Below are 20,271 nucleotides of genomic sequence, written 5' to 3' on the forward strand. Positions count from 1 at the left end.
ATGGGTGTGGTGTTGGAATGATATAGGGACCACAACTGTGATTAACAGAATTATAAATCCTGGTGCCTCAATAAAAATGATTTAAAAACGGGTTTCAACTTGGATATGACTCATATTGGTCCACGATTGGAAGCTTGCTTCAAGTGTTAGGGGAGGAGGCCGCTGAGGATGGAGAAGGGATCAATATGACAAAGAGTTGGAAATGATCACTCTAGATAAGAAGTGCATGCTGAAAGTAGGGGAAGGAACAAATATGATAACCTCTCAGTATCTGTGTTGAAAAACATAATGCCCAAAGGGAAGGGAGGGGGTGGGAGAGAGGGAGAGGGAGAGAGAGAGAGAGAGAGAGAGAGAGAGAGAGAGAGAGAAAGAGAAATTGAGAAAGAAACAGAGAGAAGAAAAGTGCCTGCCATAGAGACAGGCTGGGGTGGGGGTGGGGAAGAACTGGGGGCATTGGTCGTGCAAAATGCACACAGGTGAAGGGATGGGTGTTGGAACATTGTATGATTGAAACCCATATGAATAGCTTTGAAACTGTGTATCTCATGGTGATTCAATTAAAAAATAAACATATTTCAATAGAAATAATATGAAAAGCTGAAATAGTACTGTCTTAGAAGGAAGCAAAAATATCTCAGTAGATTCTATCTGATAGCAATTCAGCCATTTGCTTCTGGTTTTGTTTGTTATGTGGTATTAGAGTCTACACCAGGCCCTTAGGGCTTACTCCTGGCTCTGTGCTCAGAGATACTTGTGGCAGGGCTCAGGGGACCCTATGGAGTGCCAGGGACTAGACTCAGGTAGGTGGCATGCAAGGCCAACACCCTGCCCACTAATCTCCCCAGCCCCAGCCACTTGCTTTTGCCCTGGAGGAATGGCCTTGGGGATCCCACTAAGACCAAAGGGAAGGTCCTAAGCCTTGGGGTCTCGGGTGACAAAAGGGCAAGGTGTGCTTTCCTGAAGCCAGGACCTCTGAGCATGAACGTAGGCGTTATCACTGCCCTTTGCTCTCGGTGGCACAGGGTCCTCGGCTTCCTCATCAGAAAACCAATATATCTGTCCTTCCTCTCCTTCCCCCTTTATCACCGTGCCAGGGATCAAACCTAGGACCTCACCCAGGTGAGGCGCATATGGGCCAGGGAGTTCTCTCCTCTGAGGGTTCTTGAGGGAACCGATGGTCTGGCCTCCTGTCACTTCAGTCCTAGAGGCCAGTGGAGGGGAGAGAGAGCTCAGAAGAGCAGACAAATGGAATCCAAAGGCCCTTTCCAGAATGAAATACAAGTGGCCAAGGCAGAATGCACAAGTGGCAAAGAGACAGAACGCAGGGCCAGCGCCTCAGGGAGGCTGCTGCACAGAAGCATTTAAGCTGAGACGCAAATAACAAGAGAAGCAGCAGCCTGCAGCTCAGCAGCAGGACGAGTGTCCTGTTTACATGAGACCCTTACAGGTATGATTCCTGGTACCGCCAACCAAGAGCAGGGATTCAGTCGTCAGAGGAAAGAGCCTGCAGCCACCCGCCTCCCAGTGACTTGGGCTGTGTTTGAGAGAAACAGAGAGTTTGTGTGGCGATTGCATTTTATACATGTCGATATTACAGGGCTCCTGAGTGAAAGGTTGGGTGTATGTTAGAGCAGGCCGTTAGCCAGGCTTCAGCAGCGGGAGAGGGAGTGAATTCGATCAGAGGGGATCACCCACGCTCCCCCAGGAAGCTGGCAGAGGTAAGGAAAGTTTCCAGGATCAAAATACCCTAGGTAGCAATGCAAACCCAAGAATGCCGCCCTTCCCCAAAAAACTACAGGATTCCTTTGCGGGGAGGGGCTGATGGGCCATACCAGGTGGTGTTTAGGGATTACTCCTAGTTCTGTGCTCAGGGGTCATTCCCCGTGGTTGTTGAGATATACAATGCCAGGGACCAATCCAGAGGCAGCTGCATGCAAGGTAAGCACCCTCCCCGGCCTCCCCCCCTCCCCAACTATCTCCCCAGCTGCCCCTCCCCCATAACATCATTCTGCCGGCAGAGGGTGCTGCTTGCTGCTGGGGACACAGACCACCTGGAGTCAGGATTCCCTGCCCAGAAGGCATCCAGCAAAGGCAAATTTTAGAAAAGACAAATCCTGGAAACAAAGGGAAATAGTCGGACGAAAAAAATCACACAGCACAGTTGGTGAGGCTACCCACTTCCTGAGCCAAACATTTCCTGGAACAGCCAATTCGGGGCTCCCTGCTGTTTGCTTTTTTAATAAAATCTGTCACTAGCCCTCCTGAGGTCTCCTGAGTGAGTCTTCTGTTTCTGGAGACAAGGACAGAGGCCAGATGACAGCGAGTCTCCCAGGAATGCATGGACACTGCTGACAGCAGACCTGGTGGGGGTCACTGAGACGGAGCCACAGGCACTGAGACAAAAGGGTGTGACACAAGGGCCAGGAGTATTGTCCCAGAGTTGGAAGCCTGTCTCATCATGAGCTGGGGGAGAAGGCAGCTGGAATAGAGAAGGGAGCACTAAGTCAGTGATGGTTGGAGGAATCATCCGAGATGGGAGATGTGTGCTGAAAGTAGATAAAGGACCAAACATGATAACTTCTCAGTATCTGCATTGCAAACCATAACGTCCAAAAGTAGAGAGAGAGAGTACTGGGGAAATTGTCTGCCAGAGGCAGGGTGAGGACTGGGATGTGGGTGGTGGAGAATGTGCACTGGTGGAGGGGTGGGTGTTTGCTCATTGTATGATTGAAACTCAAACATGAAAGCTTGTAACTGTATCTCACGATGATTCAATATAAAAAAAAAAGAAGGGTATGATGGCAGCTGGGGGTGGGAGGGAGGAGCCCCCTCCCAGGATTGCTCTGCTCTTGTCACTTCTGCGAAAGAAGTTATTGGAAAGGTGGTTGGTGAAGCCACAGAGGTTCTGAGTCTAGCACAGAATGGGGAAAAAGAAGAGATTATCAAAAGTAGAAAATTAGAAAGTTTATAAACTTGGTTTTTAAATTGAATCACAATGAGATACAAAGTTTTCCATGAATGGGTTTCAGTCATACAATGTTCTAACAGCTGTCCCTTCACTACTCTACATTTCCCACCACCAATGTCCCCAGTTTCCCTCTTTCCCTCCAGCCTCCACCACCTGCCTTTGTGGCAGGCAATTATCCTCTCTCTCTCTCTCTCTCTCTCTCTCTCTCTCTCTCTCTCTCTCTCTCTCTCTCTCTCCCTCCCTCTCTCTCATTTTCTCTCTCCCTCTCTCTCCCTCTCTCTCTCATTTTCTCTCTCTCCCTCTCTCTCTCTCCCTCTCCCTCTCATTTTCTCCCTCCCTCCCTCTTTCTCTCTCCCCCCTCTCTCTCTCCCTCTCTCATTTTCTCCCTCTCTCTCTCTCTCTCTCTCATTTTGGGCAATGTTGCAAATCAGATTTGTAATACAGGTACTGAAAGCTTATCACGGATATCTCTTTACCTCCTTTCAGCACTCAGTTCTTGAGTGAAAAGTTCATTAACTTAATAAGCTACTAATAATCAGGTCGCTTCTGCATGAGAATTGTAGTAGGCAGAGTTTTACCCAGAGGAGTAGAGACCCCAATTTCTCCTTTGTTTAGGGTTATGTACCTTTACTGGGAGATGGGGTCCTCCCTATTTCCACCCTGTTCTGATTCCTGGGGCAGCCCCTAGAGGTCCCTGCAGCCACAGTCTTCCTGGGGATTGGAAGTCGGATGCCACCAAGATCTTTCCTCTAGACGATGCACATACAAAGTTTATTCATTTTGCCTATGCTGATCTAGCACCCCAGGAAAAAGTTCATGCAGTTAAGGGGGAGAATCTGTGGTTGATTTAGGTGATTTTTGTTGTTTTGTTTGGGGGCCAAACCCAGCAGTACTCAGGGATTACTACTGTTCTGCACTTAGGAATCACTCCTGGCAATGCTCGGTGGACCATATGGGATGCTGGGGATTGAACCTGGGTCAGCTGCATGCAAGGCATCATCACTCCAGCCCCAGTTAGGGTGATTCTAATGACCAGACAGCCCACGTTTGATTGTTCTTCCTTTTTTGGAGGGGGGAGCTTGTCAACTGCCCAATCACAACTGGCGTGACTGTTCCTAATTCTGCGTTCACTCCAGGCAGTGCTCAGGGACTACTCCTAACTCTGTGCTACTGTCAAGCATGGCCTCCAGGGCCCCCAGCATGCCTTAAATATGGAAATTTACTTTGCAGGGAGCTGAAACTCCTCCAGCAAAAAAAAAAAAAAGAGAGGTGGATGAACCTCAAGGCTGGAGCCATAGGACAGCAGCTATGCCACTTGTCTTGACACAGTCATCACCCATATGGACCCCTGAGGGCAGAGCTAGGAGCAAGCCCAGCACCTTAGGGTGTGGTCAGGATAAGAAAAAAAAAAAAAACCCACCTCAGCCAGGAGTGAAAGGACTGTAAGGTGTAGCCTACCTCCAAGGGGTAGGTCGGAACCAAATTGGCGGGGATGAACCCTGGCTACCAGGAGTGCCTGGTCATGAATACCCACCTGGGCTTCCCTCCTTCCTCACCTCCCCACTCTCTTACCTCCTTTTCTGCAACTGCCTCCTGGAGAAACCACCAAGGTCTTGAAATGTTTGTCAGAATATGCCTTGGAGGCACCGTGTCCCTGGAATGGTCCCAGCCAGACTTAGCCTTCTCCCAGCCCCAGACCCACCACCCACTCCCAACCCAACCTACTACCAGGGCCCCTGCAGCGCTTGGCTTCTCATTCTAGCACCACCTTCCTGCCTTCAAGGGAGGGTCCGTGAAGGCATGGGGTGCCCGTGCAGAAAGGAGCATGCCTATAGCCACCCATCCACAGGCTTTGGGGAGTCTGACTTGCAGAATCCATGGTACCATCTGCCCCAGGGTCCATTTCTGGTACCGGTTGTTTCTGGTGATCAAGTGACAGCGGACAACTCAACTCCTCTCTCTAACCTCAGTGACCTCTTGATGACTCTGCTCGAAGGTGGAGTAAGACACAGGGATTCTAAGGCAACAACGTGCTGCATGAGTGCCAATGTTTAGAAGCAGCTTCTGCCATGTTACTTCCCCGTTATGTTCCAATAGTAAGTAGCCTTTGAGGAATTAAGAAAGATTTCTTTAAATGTGGATGTAGCACAGACTGAAGAGATCTTGCATGTGTGAGGCTCTGAGTTTGTTCCCCAGTGTTGCAAAATTAGTGTGGGAAACTCGGTGAGAAGATAAATTAATCCAAACCAAGTTGGCACGCGCTAGCCAAACTGAAACTTGCTTATGTCTAAGAAAAGAAACTCTTCTGTATGGGTATAAGTCAATGCACACAGGGAGGCAAGGGTGGCGTGTCTGCAATAATAGAAAGTAGCAAGGAGCAAGAGTACAGCAGATAAGCTGCTTGCCTTGCCTGCAGCCCACCCCAGTTTTGATCCCCAGCACCATATATGATCCCTCAGGTGTGACCAGAGTGATCCCTGAGTACAGAGCCAGGAGTAAGCCCTGAGCACCGCCAGATGTGGCCCTAAACCCTCAACTTCTTCTCCACCCCCAAGAAAAAGAAGAGTAAGGAATAATCTTCAGACCATGAGGAGGGATACTAAAATTGTGACAGAATCCGTCGCAAACAGATGTTGAGGCTACGGACGGAGACGAGAGGAAAAGGAGTCGAGTTGGGACTGGCAGGTGAAGAAATGCAGCAGCACTGTCCACCGCTTTATTGAGGTACAATGGGCATACAACAAACTGCATGTTTTGAAAGTGCACAACCGGTAAGATTTGACAGATCCACCCAAAGATCCTTTAATACAGTGAAGAAAATGCACATCTCCATCACCTCCAAAGATACCCACTGTTCCATTTTCATCTTCTTATCCCTCCTCTACACAATTACTTCTCTCCCACTCTTGATTAGCTTTTGCTTTCTGGAAGGGTACGTTAATGGAGTCACACAAAATGGGAACTCAACTGGCTTCTTCAACTCTAATTGTTTTTAGTCTCATCCGTTCCGTTGCATGTGTCATTCCTACTTATTGCTGGGTGGTGTTTATTATATGGAAACATTGTCATTGTTTTTAATATTTCTCAATTTATGGGCATTTCTATTGTTTTTGTTCTGAGGCTCCTACAATAAAACACTTACATCAGTTTGTAGATTTGGGTAGACATATGCTTTAATTTTTTTCTTGCAAATACTTAGGAACAGAGAGGGTGGAGCATATTCAATGGTAAGTATAATTTGAACTCCTCCCCCTTTTGGGCCAGTATCAGAGATTGAACCCCAGGGTCTCATACATTCAAGGCAAGTGCTTTACCACTGAGTTATATCCATGGACCCAATGTATATATAAACTTTTAAATAAGCTGCCAAATTGTTCTCCAAAGTGGGAGAACACCTTTCCACCCTCCTCAATAACATACAAGAATCCCCATTGCTCTGAATCCTTGTCAATATGTGGCATGGTCAGTTTTTTGGTTTTGGGTTTTGGACAGGGTTGGGGGAGGTGGTTTGTAGCCATTTAATTTTGGCCACTCTAAAAAGTGACATGATACGCTTTAATTGTGGTTCTAATTTGTATTTTCTTAGTGACAGTGAAGCTCCAAGTATCAGCAATGAGAAAACTGAAGCTCTACAGGAAATTCAAGGTGTAGACTGGGATGCAGAAAGAAACCAGAAAAATGTGGCATCGCGCAAGTCAACCCGATAAATGATTCAAAGGGAGAACAGTTGATATTCATGTGGTGTTAGGAGAAGCGTCAGAGATTCTGTAAAGGTTCAGTGGCTATGATGACTTTCTCCACAGATGGTCCAGCAGCAGTGGGCTCCAGCTTCCAGCCTCTTTGCATGCATTCAGAATAAGCTGCATGCATTCGGAATAAGTTCCATCCACCCTGCTGGGGTATCTAAACCTCCTCAGAGCTTCTGAGATGAAAATACCAGTCGGTACCTCTTGGCAGCAATTTTGCATTTCGAGGCGAGGGGAGAGGGGGTGCCACGGGCTCATTCCCTGGGAAGCCAACTCTGAGACCAACATCAGCACACACCAGGGTTGCTACAGGGGAGCGTCAGGATGATCACCTGCTAGGGGAGAACCTGGGCTCTGATCCAGGGCTCAGGCTGCTCCCACACGGAACTCTGGAGCAGAGCAGGCCCACCAGCACGGGTCCTGGTGGTTATACCCTCCCCTGTCTGTGTCCTGCAGCCTGTCCGAGGTGATCATGGGTGAGTCAACTTTTACCAGCTCAGGATGACTCCCATAACCGAGGACTTCGTACCCCAAATGTGCATCCTGTATAGTGTTGGAAAGGATCTGGACAGCAACCCCCAATGTCCACTGCAAAGAGGGTCTCCCCCAGGCTGCTTGGTTCTAATCAGCCCAGCCTCCACCCTCTGCCCTAACTCAGATGGGAAGCCACTTCCTGTAGCTCTCAGTGCTAAATTACTTCAGAGCTGCCTGTAAGGTTTTTCTCATTGTCTGACACCCGCTGAGACATTTCCTTCCACAGAACTCCAAAGCTCTCTTCCTGTTTGCCCAAATGATGTGCTCCTCCAACCCAGAGGGCTGCAGAACAGGTAGGGCAGGTGGGAAGTTTTGAGTGATGCTGGCCCCTCCTCAGCTCACCTATAACCTAGAAAGGCTGGTCTGGGAGGCAGGACTGTTCTGCTTTCAGCTCACACAACACTGCCAGTCATCCACAGCGCGGCCTGGGGTAGCAAATGGTCCGAGCACACGCACTCTGCCTCCTCAGCTGTCTTCGTGCAAGAACGGAGCTCCTTCCAGCCCGAGTGTGATCTACTTCCTGCGTGTCTGACATATGAGTGAACTAAATGGCTCTCTGGTCACCGCTTGACTGCCCAACTACACGGAGAAGAGACTCAGGCTCAGAGGTAATCAGCTAAAAAGCAGTATCTGTGGGCATCACAGAGGAAGGCACAAGGCAATGACTTCTGAGCTTTTGCTTTGGGGGTTTTAATTATTGGGGGGTGTGGGTTCCAAGCAATGCCCACTCTGGCCAGGAGGCCAGAGAGATCAAAGTTTAGTCCCAGGGATGCAGTGTTGCTCAGGTCCAGCAGCGTTTTGGGGACACCAGGGCTACTACACAAGGTGGTGCTGGGTGGGGGGTGGTACGGGGTATAGGAGATGGAACCAAGGCATGTGCTCCAGCCCTCGAAGCTATCTCTCCAGCTTTTTCTGATTATATCAAATCTGCTGGAATAAGACTAAAATGTCAGAGGACTAAGAGATCTTGTGTCTCCCCAAGAAAGAGAGACCTTGCCCATTAAGCATCCATTCTACTTCCCTGCCGTGATGATACTGGTTTTAGAAGATGTGTCTGAACAATAATTTCCTGGTTCTCCTCACCCACCTGATGAAGTAAGCAGAGTACAAACCCTTCTGTCATGTGCAGCCAAGGTTTATTAACACCAAAAAGACCTGGCCACTCTTTTCATCTCACTGCAGGGAGTTTAGATCCCATTTCAGCCAAGTTTAGCCGAGCACCGTCCATGTTATATTCCAGGAGTTTGATCACAAGGAGAAAGATTAAGGAGATATTGGTACTCACTCATCCCGATTATCAATATCTCCTCCCTGGAGACAAGTCCTTCCCATCCAGAAATATACGAAAGGCTCAAACATACAACCCTGAAAATATGTCACGACATTTTACAATAAGACTCAAGTTTATTTTGTAAAATATGCCTTAAAATATACTGTCTCTCCTCTTGATTCTCCAACGATAAAAGATCAGCGTTTTTTTGTTTTTTTGTTTTCATTCATCAGCATTTTCAGTCACTTTCCGAGCTTTCCCTCCTTGGCCCTCTTCTGGAGTGGAACCGGAGCCAGAGCAGATGCTGAAGCGAAGCTTATATGGTCGCCTGCTCCACAACCCGCTTGTGCTGGACCTGGGTGTGCCCCTCGCCACTGGGGGGCACCTCCTTGGGTAGGCGGACCATGCTGGATTTTCTAGCACTTTCGATCCAGGGGTGCTGAAGAACTTGGTGGGCTGTGTAGCGCTTTTTGGGGTCTACCACCAGCAACCGGCTCACCAGATCTTTGGCAGCTTCAGGGGTGAAAGGAGAGTGACATGAGAGGAATGCAGCAGCTCTGATTTTCCCATCCCCGAATTAAGAAAGGAAACAGTCACACCAGCAACGCCTGCAACACTAGCCCGGATGTGCCATGGCTTAGGATGATGGAAACTTTTCAACTCTGCACTATCCACACGGGAGTCCCGAGCAGAGGAAATGTGCGGCTAACGTGTCTGGGGAACTGAATGTAGATTGTTCTGATATGAATGAATTTGAATTTAAATAGCAAGGAATGTCAACAGGGCAGGCTGAGGAGATGTCTGCCTATTCCTCTAGGGTCCCAGGACCCGCCACTTCCACCCCAGACACTGGCAAAAGAAGAACAAAACACAGGCCACATGCTACAGGTCTACAGAGATAATAATAAAAATAATAATAATAATAATAATGAAATTATCAAACTGCAAAATAAAATATGTTCGCTCTTCCTAAGTTGACAAATATGCCTTCAAATTGACTAAGCTAAAACACATGAGTAGGGGCTGGAGCGATAGCACAGCGGGTAGAGTGTTTGCCTTGCACACGGCCGACCCAGGTTTGATTCCCAGCATCCCATATGGTCCCCCAGCACTGCCAGGAGTAATTCCTGAGTGCAGATCCAGGAGTAACCCCTGTGCACTGCTGGGTGTGACCCAAAAAAGCAAAATAATTTAAAGATTAAAAAATGAGTAAAGAAATTTAAGCAATCTAATAGTACACATTGAAAATAAATTTCATTTCCCGCCGTAAGTGATAAGACCATGACTTATCAGAGACTCGGTGGCAAGAGGTGGGCCGGGGGCTTCCGGCAACCCCGGGCCAACTCCCTGAGCCCCTTTGGCAACCACTTGAGCAGGTACAGGAACAAAGCTCCCGCATTACCTATATCTAAGGATACACCCACCTGTCACCCCTTTTTTTCCTGCCACCTAGCTACCCGATGAACAGTTCCCTTCTGCCCTGCCCAGGATTCACAGGTTCCTCCAAGCCTGCCCTGTTCAAACGCCACCACAAAGGCCCCCGGCCCCTACCCCGAGAGCACTCCATGGGAAGAGGGTCAGATGAGGACGATGTTTGGACTCGCATGTCCACCGAGAAATAACTGATCCCCTTGCCAATGTGTCCCCCCCAAGCGGTCACTTCCTGGCCACCCTTTGGCACTGGCAGGAGAGGGGAAGGGGGTCAAGAGAGGGAAAGTGGTCTTAGGTATCCTGGAAAAGTCACTTCAGCCCGAAATTCTGGGTTTCCAGTTAAGGGGGAACCGGGCACAGAGGAACTCACACCCTGAGACCTGTCGGTCTCCTGGCTGCTGGGCTGGGTTAGGGCCAGGACGGGCTCTCTAAGGCAAGGGGCCGGGGCAGCTGAGACCGCCTGCCGCAAACTTTACAGAACCATTTTCAAACCAATGCTGCCCATGTTGCCACCACCGTGATCAGCTCAGGACCCTCATGCCCTGAGTAACTCCACCCCTTATTTCAGGGAAAAGGTGACACTTTTAACCTTCTTTTTTCTCACACACACAAAGGCCGGGGTTGCAGGCAATGCAATAACTGGCCGTAAGTGATATATTTGTGAGAAGTGGGTGGGACCAAAGCCTTCAAACCCTCAATTATCTCGCTCTCAATTTCATACAGTGGGACAGACAAACCAATGAAAACAAGAGGCCAGAATCCCATTCCAAAAGGGTCCCGAAGCGGGAAGCGACAGGCTTCTGTTGCTCTGAAAATCACTGGGCCCTCCCCCCTCACCTTCCAGGCCCCCCAAGGATCTCCACCGTGCCCCTTCCAGGACCCTGATTATCTGTGTGCAATAGATGAGGTCCAGCTGCCCCATCCACAGACACAAACATGGCAGCTCCGACCGTCCCAGACAAGGGTCATTAACGCTCTGTTTTTCAGTTCTGTAGCTCTTTCCCTGCCTTACGCCATTTCTCACATGAGTGATTTCATGGAGTGCTCCGAACCCCACCAGGAAAGAAAGGAGCGAGCAGGGCCTGGACACAGAGACCCCCTGCCCCCAGGCCTTCCCACAAAGTCTGTGTGTCCCAGCCCCCAGGGAGGTTCCCGCCTTCCCTGCCCAACCGTCCCGCCAAGGAGGGCCCGAATCTCACCATCAGAGATATTGTCCCAGTAAGGGGCCAGGAACTCGAAGTGGCCCTGCTGGATGATGTTGAAGAGCTCGTCCTGGTCCCTCTCGGGGCTGCGGAAGGGAGGGAAGCCGCAGAGGAGGATGTACAGGATCACGCCTGCCGCCCACAGGTCCACCTCCAGCCCGTAACCTGTGCAAAAGGAGGCAGACACGGGTAAAAATGAAAGCCACCGGTGATGGGACGGATGCTGGGAAATCCTAGCTGTAGGTCACAGGGGCGGCCGCTCTCAGGAGGAGCCACTTTCAAACCCTAGGGTCCTAGTCGCCAGCTCCCGACAACATGGTGTGCCTACTCCCGTGCAGACGGATGCCAGGACCACCTGACTCCCTTATGATGGTCTCTGTTCAAATAAGCACAGGAACAAAGAGGAAGCAATCTGACTCAGCCACGACCTTCCACTGTGGGGTCAACAGACGCATCTCCCTAAGCTTGGCAGAGCTGAGATCAAAGGTGCCTAGACCTACAGTCAGTTGCACGTGGTGTGCGCTGTGTTTGAGTCGCATGCAGCTGCACCAGGGAGCTGTCCACACTGCTGGAAGTGGCACAAGTCTGCCCTTCACCAGGTTCAGCTTGCTAGCAGAGGCCTGGTCTACCCGGCCGACTCTATCTTCCCTACCACCTACCCTTCCCCCTTATTACATGGGGTGACTGTAATACTCCAGGACGGCCACAGTAGTGAGCCAGTCACATATTTGGGGCCAGAGAATAACAATGATGATTTGTTATACACTTTACGGAATGCGCCACTACAACAATTCATTGGATCTTTGTGCAATGTACAGACAGGTCTGAAAGGGGGACCTCCTCGTCCTTGAAGGGCCAGAATGGGGGGCTTATTTTTAAGTCAATCACCTTAAGAACTGCTTCATTTCTCTCCCATTGTTCGTTCCCTGGCACAAACAGACTGGTTTTCTGCGTTCCCACCTTATTCTCCACCATCTTTCATCTGTCCTCCCCCAAAACACACACACACACATACACACAAAACACACACACACACAAAACACACATACACGCACACCATGCATATCCACCAGTTCTCTATAATCAAGTCAGTTCTGATGAGAGAAACATTCTCAGGCACTGGTCAAGGCAGCCTCAGCCTCCTTCAAATCTTCCATTAATGTCCACATGCAAAGGCAGTACAAACTCACTCACTCCGATCTAGGACAGTTCCTTACTGAAAAACAGCAACTACGAAAGGTCAAATATCTGTTACTGAAAGAGCCAGCATCCCACAGAGGATGGGCAACTCACCTTTCTCAGAAAGAATTTCAGGAGCCACGTAGGTCGGGGTCCCGCACACCGTAAATATAGGTCTCACCACGTGTTTGGCAAGGCCAAAATCGGCCAGCTTCAAGGTGGTAGATTTATCCTCATTTCGCTGAACCTGGAAGAAACCGAAATCTTCAAACCACCCAGACTGGTGAAGAGAACAGAGAAGACTCGTTTCCCCACCCAGAGCTCTGTCTTCATCCGGGAGAGGAGCAAGTTTCTCTCTGAGCACAAACCGAACCACAGAACCCACCGGTGCACACAGAGCGGGTGGAAAGACACTTTCTGCAACGGTGGCAGCGTTTACTGCCTGCAGGGTCATCTGCCTCCTGCACAGGGCGCAGCTCAGACCATTCCACGGTCAAATCCAGCCTGATGTTCTTTCTAAAGAAAAGGATCAAGACGGGCCTCCCAGGGGTCTCTGGCTGGAGGAGATTCTAGTCCCAGCAGAGCTCCTGACCGTGGGCCTGAGCTGAATGGTGCTCAGCTTGAATGAGGAGGCGGGTGAGGAAACAGCATTTGGCCTCCAGAATCCTGGTCAGAGCCTCTTTCTCCCTCCCGGTCCAGGCTGCCCCAGAAGCTGAGTTCAGCTACAAATGCAAATGGGGAAGGAGCAACAGAGTAAGGCAGCAGCAATGTCCCCCCCCCACAGAAACCTTTCCCTAGTGGGGGTAGCCTGCAGCCTGCACGTCTGGCCAGCGTGCCCACAGACCTGAAGTGTGGAGACCTCACGCCACCTCTTCTACTTTCTCCCCCGGCACATGGCCTGGCCCGAAGGGCAGTGAGGGAGAAGGGGATGATCAGAAGCAACGGAGTAGAACAGGGGATCGGGATCACGTGACATGGAACATCAGCTCCCTACCAAAGAAACCCATGACAAGTACCGCATTATACCATGTAGATGTGGAATCAAGAAAAAAAAATTAAATCCATAGAAACAGAAAAGATCAGTGGTGGGATGAGGACCAGGGAAAGGAAGGGAGAGAGCTTGGTCAGAGGCCGCATGTTGTTGGTTAAATGATGGGCAATGTCTGGGGCTGGGCAACACGCTCAGTGTGCGGCTCCAGGCCTGGCACCACGTGGCCCCGAGCATCATCAGGTGTGACCCTGGAGTCCCTCAGCACCACCAGGGTGGCCCGGGTACCCCCACACACAGGACCTGAGCAGCACCACATCCTCTGGCCCTTGCAGTGAACCTCTGACCCTGTTTGTTGAGATTCACCAGGGGGGCCCCTGAAGTACTCAGGGGTGAGGACCCCTTGGAAGACCCCCCAAAATTATTAATATATATATATGAAAACTTCTGAGAACCTAATATACTACATGAAGCTATAATACTACTACTATAAGCATGGAACTGGAATGATAGCACAGTGGTAGAGTGTTCGCCTTTCATGCGGCTGACCCGGGTTCGATTCCTCTGCCCCTCTTGGAGAGCCCGGAAAGCTACCAAGAGTATCCCGCCCGCACGGCAGAGCCTAGTAAGCTACCTGTGGTGTATTGGATATGCCAAAAACAGTAACAATAAGTCTCACAATGAGAGACATTACTGGTGCCCATTTGAACAAATCAATAAGCAACGGGATGACAGTAACTGTAGGCATGAACTTTTCTAAGAATGTAGCACTTAAACATTTGCACTGGGGGGAAAATGAGGTAAGAGAGAGACGATTCATCTTTCACATCTATGAAATCAAATAATCCCCATGCAAGCTTCAATGTGGTCAAGTTTTGCGAATTACACCTCATAAAGCTGAAGGGGGACAGAAATTAATGGATTGCTAAAACATGAGCCTGGTTAAATAAGAATTAAATTCATTTCCACTACCACCCAGGACTGGAGTGATAGCACAGTGGGTAGGGCGTTTGCCTTGCACGTGGCTGACCCAGGTTCGATTCCTCCGCCCCTCTTGGAGAGCCCGACAAGCTACCAAGAGTATCCCGCCCGCACGGCAGAGCCTGGCAAGCTACCCATATATTCAATATGCCAAAAACAGTAACAACAACTCTCACAATGGAGACGTTGCTGGTGCCCGCTCAAGCGAATCAATGAACAAAGGGATGACAGTGCTACAGTACCACACAGGAAAGTTCTCAAAACCTTTATCTTCCACTAAATTAACAAAAAATGGAAGCAGCCTGCGGCAGCCTCTATTGCTGCCTTGAATCCAACCTGGATTTTGAGGAAAAAGTTCCCCGACTCCCTGGAGGCACCATCCCTGAGATCCTGGCACTGCCCAGGGAACCGCACACTTTTTAGAATGAAGAGGAGAATCAGATGCAGGGGCCTGCTGGGGCTCTGCAGGTGCCTGCCACCTCTGGCCCACCCTCCTCTGGTCCCTTGGAGACATCTGGAAGAAACTCCTTCCTTCTTCCAAAGGAACCAGGCCTTGGCTAGAAGACCCAGCACCAGATCCCAGTTACCAGCACAGACTCTTGGGGCCAGAGAGATGGTACAGCAGGTAGGGCGTCTGCTTTGCACGCGGTATAACCTGGTTCAATCTGCAGCATCCATCTGGTACCCTGAGCTCCACTAGGAAGGGTCCCTAAGCACAGCACTAGGAGTAAGCCTGAGCATCCACGGGTGTGGCCCCCCAACAAACAAAGTAACAAGCAAAGAGCTCCCTTCAAGCACATGCTGGCTCTGTGCCTCAGTTCCCTTAGCCTCCAAGTTGGCGTGTGACGGACCCAATGAGTGAACACTCGTTAGGTGTTTTCAGGAGTGCCTGGCACCTAAGAGGCATGACCTGAGTGCTAAGGAAACTGCATTCGTTCAGCCTCCCCTCTGAAGGGCAGGGTGAACGTCAACGAACGTGAGAAGGACAGCGGGTGAGTGCTGGTCACTTCCTCCTCCTGCATGAGGAGCGCCTTCCTGGACCCCTCCTCATCAGACCCTCTATCAAGCCTGACTCTTGATATCTATCAAGTCCCACCTCTACTGGCAACGCCCCGTCTCTGCCCTACTCTCACCTGCCCACATCCTGTTCCAGGAATGAGTGACTGAGAAACTTCATCGCTACAGGAAGCAAGGTTCCCAATGCTCCCACCAGCCACCAGGGGAAGAGGTGGGGGCACTCTGCTTCTCCCTGTCCCCCAGATGGTCTAGGAGCACTGAGATACCCCAACACAGCAGGTGCCCTCACTCTCCAGTCTTCCCTGAGTAGAGTAGCCCTCGAAACGTGATTCCTGCCGGGAGCTTACCTCTCTGGAAGCAGACCGTGTTTTAATTACTGAGCCTGGGTCACCGCCAAGCAATCGAATCAACGTCTTCATAATTAACCGAACCCACATGGAACCCCATCAATTCCGCTTTGGTCTGAAGCGTAGAGACAGACACAGCCCAACAGGAAACAGGGGAGGTAATTAACAGAATAATTTAGACTAGAAAGTCTAGTTGAGAGGGAAAAGACACACACACACACACACACACACACACAAAAAAAAAAAAAACCATAGTGTGATGCCTAGAATCTCCAGATGGATCATCTGCATTCATTGCATTTGCTGGGTGATTGCTGGGGGGAAAAAAAAAGTCCCTCAAAATATTTGCAAATATGAAGCACTTGGCTGATTTAATACACCAATATAAGATGTGCATTGTTATGTGAAATAATAACTACTGCCTTCCTCTCAGACCCCCCCTCACCACACACACACACACACACACACACACACACACACACACACACACACACACACACACTTCCAAAATCTGGCTCCAGGGAGGCAGCAGCAGCTGAAACATGGCAGAGACCCAACCTTTTATTTCTTAAATGAGTTTATGTCCAAAAGCCGGCTACTGATGGATGCATTTTCAAGTACCAAACACGCTTACCTGCTGGTGCTGTGCTACGGGGCTCAGACTGCCAGAGTGCAGCCTGGCAGGAGGAAGGCCGACAGCAGGTCTGCACCCAGCAGGACGGTGGACGGGGGCAGTGCCAAGAGTGACTCAGGGTGTCCCCCGAGCCCTTGCACTCTCTCTTCAGTCCCCGAATCCTTGGATCAAATGGTTCTGTGGCCTTTATGAATCAGAGGACACCTCTCCACAGTCTAGCGTTTCTCACTAACTCACTACTGTGCCCAATGTACCACGGACCAAAGAAATGAACCCAGCAGGTAGAATCCTCAAAGGGCCCTTCCAGAAGCTTCTGGCAACTCATTTCTCTGCCTCCAGCCTCTCCTACCAGGACTTTGATGACTTTCCTCAGTGCTGACATTGTGACTCAGGGCAATTGTGTGTGTGTGTGTGTGTGTGTGTGTGTGTATTGGAGGTGAGCTGGTGTGGAATGTGCGTGTGTGAGTGTGGTGAGTGTGAGTATAGGGTGAGTATGCGTGTGTGAGTGTGAGTATGGGTGAGTATGTGTGTGTGTGTAAAGGTATATGTGGGGGGGGTAGGGGTGTGTGAATGTGTGTGTATGTGTTAATGTGTGAGTGTGGAAGGGGTGTGGTATGTGAGTGTATGCATGTGTGTGAGTGGTGTGTGTGTGTGTCTGTGTGTGTGTGTGTGTGTGTGTGTGTGTGTGTGTGTGTACGGGAGGGGGTTCATCACCTATCTAGCCACATCAGCAATATCACGTGTTTTAAGTCCCGTACTGACTATGGTTTGTTTAACACGCACCTCACATTCTTGGCGTCCAAACTTCCTCCTCCTCTGAGGAATCAAGCAAATGGTCTATTTCTGAAACAATTCTCCTTCTAAAATCTGTGGGACCTTTGAACTCGTCCCATTGGAGCCTCCACCCAAGCGGGGTGCTTCTCTCAGACCTCCTGCACCAGACTCTGCTCGCCTCAGAGGGGCAGCTCGTGAGGGAGGTCGCCCCACGCCCTGTGGCCACCACCCCATGACCAAAGGCTGAACCTGAGCCTCGCACTAGTCGTGTGCGGGTTCAGAATTCTATCCCGCTCCCGTTCCTCAAGTCCTCTCTGAGGGGGACCTCACAGAAGGACAGAAGGATGGGGAACAACTGCAAGACCCACGGGGCCACCTAGGCGCCCCGAGAAGCTCACACTGGAGAAGCTGCCACCTCACTCACCTCCACCGCTCTGCCCACTCTCCTGCCAGGGCGCTGCTCTGGGCTCCCTCTGTCCCTCTCGCTGGAGGTTCCAGAGAACATGTGCAGTCAGGCTGCAAATGTGCAGTAAAAGTCACAGCAGAGCTGCATCCATCTCCCCCTTTCCCAGTGACACCACGAAACCCTGCTTTGAGTCCAGAAAAATCCAAATCATTTACATGACATCTAGATGGCCTCAATACTTGAAGAGAACATTTCAGTTTTCTGAGCAATTAGTCGCCACCAGGGGAACAGAAGAGCCATTTAAGTGTGATCTTGCCATTTCCAACTCTGAGCAGTAGAGGGCAGCAGAGTACAGGCCTTTCGGCAAGGAACAGTCAGCTGGGTCAAGACTTGTTTATCTTGATCGGCTTCTCCCCTAACCTTGCATGGTTACCCTGGCCTTTCGTTTTGGTGCAGTTTGGGAGGTTGGGTCACACTTCCCATCAGTGCTCAGGGACCACTCCTTTCAGTGCCCACAGGACTGTGTGGTGCTGGGGACTGAACCAAGCCTAGCCACAAACAAGGCAAGCACCTGAACCCCTGATCTATCCCCAGCCCTTTCTCTGGTCTTTCCCTGCAAAGATTCCTCTTTTGCTATTGTTTTTTTTTTTAATTAACTTTCCTTTATAACCCCGAGCTGTACTCAGCGTCCACGGGCCCTAGACTGGTTGTACTCCAGGGCCCCGAGTCTAAGGTGCTGCTTAGTCCCTGCAATGCTAGGACCACCGGGAACATCCCAGTGATGCTCGGGGGCCTGGGCTGTACACTCAGCAATGCTGGGACGGGGGGCTTGGAGGTGTGATGCAGGGGATCAAACCAAGGGCTGCACAGGCAAAGCCAGAGCACTAGCTCCTTTACAATCTCCGGCGCGCCCCCCACCCCAAGACTTTTATGTTTAACTGGTTATGAGGACTGAATTGAACTTCTAGAAAACAATTCACATTAAAAAGTCAAGGTCGGGGTGCTGGAGCGATAGTACAGCAGGTAGGGCATTTGCCTTGCACATGGCCGACCCGGGTTCAATTCCCAGGATCCCATAGGGTCCCCCGAGCACCGCTAGGAGTAATTCCTGAGTGCTGAGCCAGGAGTAACCACTGAGCATTGCTGGGTGTGACCAAAAAAGAAAAAAAAAAAAGTCAATGTCTCCACCATGGCAAAAATAGCTGGAAATGATCGCTCTAGATAAGAACTGTGCGCTGAGGAGCTGGAGTGATAGTACAGTGGGTAGGGGTCTGCCTTGCACGTAGCCAACCCAGGTTCAATTAATTCCCTTATGGTCCCCCAAACACTGCCAAGAGTAATTCCTGAGTCAGACCCAGGAGTAACCTCTGAGCATTCAGCGCTGGGCGTGACCTAAAAAGCAAAAAAGGAGAACTGCGTGCTGAAAAGAGATAAAGAATAAACAAGATAACCTCTCAGTACCTGGGGAGACAGAGACAGAGACAGAGATAGAGACAGAGAGACAGTGACAGAGACAGGGGGAAGGAAACTGAGGACATTGGTGGTGGGAAAGTGGTGGAGGGATGGAACACTGTGTGACTGAAACCAAACCTTGATCAGCTTTGTAACTCTGCATCTCACAGTGACTCAATAAAAAATAAAGATTAAAAAATTAAAAATTAAAATTTAGAAAGTCAATGTCTGAAATCAATTTATTTTTTAACAGCAAACGACACCCTAACAGAAAAGACTGGGGGAAATCAGCAGGGACAAACCCTTCCCTGGGAGCTGTCCCAGGATAGGTCCATGAGAGCCTTTGTTATCCATTGGGACAGTTTTTTTCCTATCTAGAGTCATATTCATTTAGCCAACAACTGATGCTTACCAGGTGCCACCTTAGGCTAAATTAGGTAAGTCCAAAAGACAAGCACTATTCAGTGTCATTATTCAATGTCAATTAGATGTGAAATGTGAAAGTTTCTGAACACGGTCGAATGATGTGTGCCTCATTTGTGGATTACAAAATAACATAATATGAGTCTAACATTCAAGGACAGTAGAGACAAGGGCCAGGAGGCTCACTCCACAGTTTGGGAGCACTGTGGGAGAGAACTGCCTTCTCTGGGGGAGAAGGCAGTTGGGATGAGAAGGGACCACTAAGTCAATGATGGTTGGAGGCATCGCTCAGGATGGGAGATGTGTGCTGAGAGTGGGGAAAGGACCAAACATGATGGCCTCTCGGTATCTCTATTGCAAACCATGATGCCCAAAGTAGAGAGAAAGAAGGAAGGTGTCTGTCACAGAGGCAGGGGGTGGGATGGGGTGGGGGTGGCGGGAGGGATACCGGGGACATTGGTGGTGGAAAGTGTGCACTGGTGGAGGGATGGGTGTTCCATCATTGTATGAATGAAACTCAATCATGAAAGCTTTGTAACTGTATCTCACGGTGATTCAATAAAAAAGAATTTAAAAAAAAATGAGGCGTGCCAAGCTAAGACTGATGCTGTTTAAGGAGACAAACTAGCAAGGAAGCAGCACTCCCGCCAGTATCTGGGTGGGGTGCAGTGCTGGAGCCGGCAATGCAGTGCCCTGGGGTACACGGTGGTGGAAGTGGCTCCTCGAGCAGCTTTCTCCCCAATACAGATGGGCCAGGGCAACGCAAAGGCACCCGTCCAATACAGCCTGTGGAGAATGCCAAATGACATGAGAGCCCAGTCCCAGGGCTGCTCAGACAGGGTCCAGGCTATCACGGGTATGAGCAAGGGGAAAGAATCACCATGACAGTCCATATCCCGCACTGGACACAAAACTCCAC

The 20,271-nt window shown here is 50.0% G+C and overlaps 1 protein-coding gene across 1 annotated transcript in view; it reads right to left on the bottom strand.

Annotated features, from left to right (window-relative positions):
* Positions 1 to 5,646: 5,646 nt before the first annotated feature.
* Positions 5,647 to 20,271, bottom strand: part of DCLK3 (doublecortin like kinase 3) — a 54,833-nt gene continuing 40,208 nt past the window's right edge. Inside the window, exons 3-5 of the mRNA XM_055135873.1 lie at positions 12,445 to 12,577; positions 11,149 to 11,316; positions 5,647 to 9,031 (exon numbers count right to left, since the gene is read on the bottom strand). Coding sequence (XP_054991848.1) covers positions 8,835 to 9,031; positions 11,149 to 11,316; positions 12,445 to 12,577 — 498 coding nt within the window. The 3' untranslated portion in view covers positions 5,647 to 8,834. The remainder of the gene's footprint in view (positions 9,032 to 11,148; positions 11,317 to 12,444; positions 12,578 to 20,271) is intronic.

This window comes from Sorex araneus, chromosome 4 (assembly GCF_027595985.1).
Source record: "Sorex araneus isolate mSorAra2 chromosome 4, mSorAra2.pri, whole genome shotgun sequence".
Classification (NCBI taxonomy): Eukaryota; Metazoa; Chordata; class Mammalia; order Eulipotyphla; family Soricidae; genus Sorex; species Sorex araneus.